The 6,238-nt window shown below is 36.5% G+C and overlaps 1 protein-coding gene across 2 annotated transcripts in view; it reads left to right on the forward strand.

Annotated features, from left to right (window-relative positions):
- Positions 1–6,238, forward strand: part of LOC106466333 (calbindin-32-like) — a 60,983-nt gene that overhangs the window by 51,520 nt on the left and 3,225 nt on the right. For both annotated transcript variants that reach the window (XM_013926610.2, XM_013926611.2), the window contains 3 exons: positions 2,236–2,291; positions 3,582–3,627; positions 3,946–4,002. In XM_013926610.2, coding sequence (XP_013782064.1) covers positions 2,236–2,291; positions 3,582–3,627; positions 3,946–4,002 — 159 coding nt within the window. The remainder of the gene's footprint in view (positions 1–2,235; positions 2,292–3,581; positions 3,628–3,945; positions 4,003–6,238) is intronic.

Raw genomic sequence — 6,238 nt, forward strand, 5'->3', positions numbered from 1 at the left:
CGCTTATACAACTTATGTAATAATACACTGGTAACGCTTATAGAACTTACGTAATGATACACTGGTAACGCTTATACAACGTATGTAATAAAACACTGGTTCCATATTTATGCTATACATTACGTCTACTTCACTTCCCGATAAGATTGGAAACTGTAAAACCAAGGAATACCTTGTCACTCAACAAGTTACAAATGTGTTAATGATATAAGTTATCTTCATATATAACTTAAGAGTTAAGATAATAAATACGTCAAAACATAATTTTAGGCAACTATTTGTACTCTTTGCTGTTGGTAAAACTAACTCGTATATTTACCGATAGTAACTCTTTAAGTATGCTGTACAAAACGATTAAAAGATGGTCAGAAATTGTCAGTAACTTTTTGTTCATAATATCACAAAACACGCAGGATCAATATAAAAGCGGAAAAGAGCGCCATTAACCCAAGTAATTTTTGACTTCTCTTCTAATGCTAATGAACCTCTCTTATGCAAACCAGGCATCTAAAGATAGGTCATGTGTTTGAAATATACATATAATGTTAAATGTGACCTTCTTAAAGAGGTCGAACGCACCTGACCCTTCCAGGTCTTTAAGACCTAAAATCAGACAAGGGAAGGTCGTGTCCTTTTTACAAAGACAACATATATTTTTTTACCTATGTGATCCCACTACTTGTGTGATCTGGAACCCGTGTCCTTGTGCTCCCACTAGCTGTGTGGTCAGGGACGTGTGTCCTTGTGCTCTCACTAGCTGTGTGATCTGGAACCCGTGTCCTTGTGCCCCCACTGGTTGTGTGGTCTGGGCTCTGTGTGCTTGTGACCCCAGTGGCTGTGGCCTGGGACCTGTGTCCTTGTGACTACACTAACTGTGTGGTCTAGTAGCCGTGTCTTTATGACTCCACTAGCTCTGTGTTTTGGAATATGTGTCCATGTACCTCCACTGGCTGTGTGGTCAGGAACATGTGTCCAGGTACCTACACTGCCTGTGTGGTCATGAATATGTGTTCATGTACTTCCACCGGCTGTGTGGTCTGGGACTCGTGTCCTTGTGACTCTATTAACTGTGTGGTCTAGAACCCGTGTTTTTGTGACTCCATTAGCTGTGTGGTCTGGAACTTGTGTCCTTGTGAACGTACTAACTATGTGGTTATGGACCCATGTCCCTGTGCCCTCACTAGCTGTGTGGTCTGGGACCCGTGTCCTTGTGACTCCACTAGCTATGTAGTTTGGAATATATGTCCATGTACCTCCACTGGCCGTGTGGTGTCGGACCCGTGTCCTTGTGGCACTATTACTTATGTACGATACGTGTTCTTGTGACTTCGCTATCTGGAATCTGTGTCCTTGTGACGTCATTACCTGTATGGGACCCGTGAGTTTGGCATTTATTAGTTACAATTTCTAAATATCAAGCATTTTCTTAGCTACCAGTGTAAATTTAGAGTTAAAATTAGTACAAATGTTTTCAGAGTGTTATGTAGCGAAACTCAACTGGCAGTCTCTTGACTCACACGAGATTGTAAGTCTTATTTCAGAATCACATTAATGTGTACTTGGCTAACTTTTATCCATGCTTTTAATTAGCTTCAATCTTTAACTGTCTTCTACTGTAAAGCCTGTTTTACAAGTGTACGAAAAGTTTAAATGCTAATACCTCCCCCCTATATGGAATGAAACAGTCCGCAGACCGGGCAGCTTGAACTCAATGTGCCGTCAGGAACAAGAATAAAAATGAAAACATGATGGGCCGGAGTACACATTTACAATAGCCAATACGATACGGTGCTTAAGCCGAAGGAGTCAAGTTAATATGTGTATCTCATATAATAAGGTGCAAAGTGGTTATTCAAAAAGGGATTTACAAACGTATAATTGTGATGTACACAAACTTTAAGTACTGAGCGGATAATATTCAGTTTACTTTGAATATTTATTTCACCATAATTTGTTCATCATCGAATTCTCGTGATAACGTGGGTTTCCGTGTGTATACACATATCATAGAAAGATGCGTCATGAATAGAACCTTCCCACCCACATCCGAAGAAACTCCTGGTAACGCACGTGGTACTTTAATAAATCATACATTTGTTCGGACTTTTACCTTTGTCACGATATTAAACTATAGAATATCTGCTAATTTTATTATTGTTGTTCTTCATTAATTTCACGTATCAGTAAGAATTTACAGTCTTATCGATTAATGAATTACCAACTTACGTTTTACAGCTACAAATCTTCGACACCAACAAAGATGGAAGGTTACAGCTGAGCGAAATGGCCAAGTAAGTACATAGTTTCAAGAAACGTCACAATGAAACAATTCTACACAAATTGGGGGAAAAACAGTATTAAAATAATTATAACAGAATGTCAATACTCCAAAAATATAGGTTGGTGAATAAACACTCCAAGAATATAGGTTGGTGAATAAACACTCCAAGATTATAGGTTGGTGAAGCTAATCTTGGAGTATTTATTCACCAATCTATATTCTTGGAGTATTTATTCGCCAACCTATAATCTTGGAGTATTTATTCACCAACCTATAATCTTGGAGTATTTTTTAGGTTGGTGAATAAATACTCCAAGAATATAGGTTGGTGAATAAATACTCCAAGAATATAGGTTGGTGAATAAATACTCCAAGAATATAGGTTGGGGAATAAATACTCCAAAAACATAGGTTGGGGAATAGACACTCCAAGAATATAGGTTGGTGAATAAATACTCCAAGATTATAGGTTGGTGAATAAATACTCCAAGATTATAGGTTGGTGAATAAATACTCCAAGATTATAGGTTGGTGAATAAATACTCCAAGAATATAGGTTAGTGATTCGAAATTTCGAGCAAAAAAGTAAGTCAGTTTTACAAGACTAAGGGTAAATAAATATGTTTTATAATAATTTATGAGTGAAAACAAAGAAGAATGCAATGTGTCAACCACACTACGTATGCCACATCCAGTGCCGACGAGGCCTATCGCACATTACCAAGTTCTAGTAAGTTTGTTATACAAAACTAGATTCAGTTTTAAACAAAGGTTAAAGTAAATCTGCACTACTAAACTAAGGTTTACTTAATGAATTTTAAATTACTAAGACTCGGTAAATCAATATTGAAGAAAACAAGGTGTTCAATAATCTCGGGTGAATGTTAATATGAGTAATATTTCTTAAGTGTTAATCGTGTTATAATTGGTTAATAAATAAGCATTGAAAGGTGCGAAACAGCGTTTCCTTCATTATTAAGCCTAAGTTTTCAGTCTAATTACAGCCTTTCTGTAATCAACCTTCTTCCTCAGAGGCAACTCTGTAAATAGCTTGGAAGCTCTATTATTATTATTATTACCATTTTGTTGAAGTGTGTTCTTTTCCTTATTTTAAAGATATAAGAACACAAGGTGCGAGATAAATAAACACACGGACGTGACACTGTTGTATATTCGTCGTACTTGTGCATTGCTTCAGTACACTGATCTATTGTCACCTACGTCACAAACTTCTTTTTATAAATAAAACTATAAATGAGTATTATGAAAGGTGTTTTATGTATCTATTTCTGTTTTTCAGGCTACTTCCGGTGAAAGAAAACTTCCTCTGCCGGTCTGCTTTCAAAGTAAGATTTTATTGTTTAAATGCGCTACCATGGAAACCATCATCCACTTCTTCCTCAATAACACTATTTTTAACTTTGTAAATTAAGCCTTACGTTATTATATTAACAACTAATACGTTTCTACTGTTAGTCAGAACATTGAAAATATTTGAAATACGTACGTTTCGTTGACTTGTAATAATTATTTATTTAGTTTAGTACTTGAGGTCCGAGGCCTGATATCGGCCTGTTTTTGTAAGCCACAAGTAAACTGGAAAAATACTTTTTATGACATAATAATGTTACAGTTGACAAGTTTTGTTTGTAATTTTCTTGCAGGGCTGCAGTAATCTGACGAGAGAGGACATTGAAAGAGTTTTCTCGCTTTATGACCAGGTAGGATAAGAGCTTCGGAGCTGCCAGTAATAAGTTATTTATGATCTAATAACTTTATGACCAAGTAGGCTTAGAGCTTCGAAGCTGCAAGTAATAAGTTATTTATATTGTAATAACTTTATGATCAAGTAGGCTTAGAGCTTCGGAGCTGCAATTAATAAGTTATTTATATTGTAATAACTTTATGACTAGGTAGGCTAAGAGCTTCGGAGCTGCCAGTAATAAGTTATTTATGCTGTAGTAACTTTATGACCAGGTAGGCTAAGAGCTTCGGAGCTGCCAGTAATAAGTTGTTTATGCTGTAATAACTTTATGACCAGGTAGGCTAAGAGTTTCGGAAAACTTGTTTAAGAGATTAAAGACATTAACGAATGTTGGGAAAGTGTCTACCAGGGGTTGAAAAATACAATCAAGGGAAGTGGAGATCAATTGAGTGGGATAGTCACAGGCAGAGACTATGGGACGTCCTGAGCACCTAGGTTTGTGATTTTAGGCTAGCATGTAGAAAAGTGCAATTCTGGGGTGTTCAAGATAGTACTCATGTCCTTAATCTCTTAAACAAGTCTGACTCTGTCACTACCATTGATAACATTTTCAATATGGACATTCAATCTCTATACCCCTAAACATTTACTAAACAAAAAGGAACTTGTATCCCTCCACAGACACCATATTTCTGCTGGCTGACTTTTTGATTTTTGCGAAAACACATATCAACAGTTACAAGGTGTTGCCATGAGAACCAAAATGGGTCTATCCTATGCCAAACTTTTTGTTAGTTCTAGTACCTTCACCCACAAACTTGCTACCTTTTTTATCTGGTACATCGACGATATTCTGGGTCTTTTTACAGGACACAAAGACGAACTCGACCTTTTCATCCATTGTACCGAAACTTACCACTCATCTCTTAAATTTACTTCTCAAATTTCTAGTCAGAAAGTTAACTTTTTAGACATCGCTATTGACATTTCCACACCTACACTTACTACCAGCATACATTACAAACCCACTGACAACCATTCCGGTTTACACTTTAATTCTTTCCATCCCTCTGAACACAAACACGCTATTCCTAAGGGTCAATTCCTATGTTTCAAACGCCTGTGCTCCGACAACGCTGACTTCAAGTGTAAAGCAAACGACATGACTCGTTATTTTAGACATCGGAACTATCCCGACAACACAATTGAAAAGGCTAAATTTGCCACATTCAGTTTATCACAAGCTAACGGTCTCCACTCTAAGGTCAAACCACACAATTCCTTTAGTCCTTACATACCATCCTTTAACCAGACAGATTAGCAGAACTGTCTAACGCAACTCTACCTTACTAATAAGAGACAACAAATCTAACGACATTTTTACCACCCCACTCTTATTTTTTTAAAACGTGAGAGGAATTTGAAAGACTGTCTAGGACATTCCAAATTACAGACTGAACTGTCTTTACTTGTACAAACTAACGGAACTATTTCGTGTGGACGAACTATTTGCCTGACATGCGATTATATCACCAACTTGTCGACTCTCTCCAGTTCTGCCTTTTCCTTTTACGAAAAAGGCCAATTCACCTGTACATCAGAGTATATTATATTCGCTGTACTAGATGTAATCAACTATATATTGGGGAAACTATACGCAAATTAGGGGACAGATTCCGTGAATATATTCGACTTGTACGCAACGGCTCCCTCGAGCACCCAGTTTTCAACCCCGAATCCCAACGGAATTGACGACATAAGTATATTTGTTTTATTACATGCCCCCCCCCCAAAAAAAAACAAACAAAAAAAACGAGGATGATCGCGAAAGCCTAGAACATAAACTTATATTTAAACTACATTCTCTCGCACCACACGGAATTAACGAACATTTTTCTTTTAAGTGATTACAACTTCCATTAATATCTCTTTGCCACCCCTGTTAACTTGACACCACCTTCACATATTTCCCTGATTATTATTATTAAGTTACTATTTAATCATTTTTCGAATTTATGTTCATTATTTTTTTGTGTCCTTTAATTTTTTTAAATCCAACTTCTATCACTTTAATACTTGTTTTCCATTTTAAAACTGTTTATACAAACGCTTTAACAATGTTCCTTCTAACAATATTTTTGTTAACGTGCTCCACGCAGTACGTATGTATTAGGTCATCAAGAAATTAATGTCGTATTTTGGAACACTTTCATTAACCACCATTCAAAAAACGTACATCATGTATAATAGTT

Source organism: Limulus polyphemus, unplaced genomic scaffold (genome assembly GCF_000517525.1).
Source record: "Limulus polyphemus unplaced genomic scaffold, Limulus_polyphemus-2.1.2 Scaffold2228, whole genome shotgun sequence".
In the NCBI taxonomy this organism is placed as follows: Eukaryota; Metazoa; Arthropoda; class Merostomata; order Xiphosura; family Limulidae; genus Limulus; species Limulus polyphemus.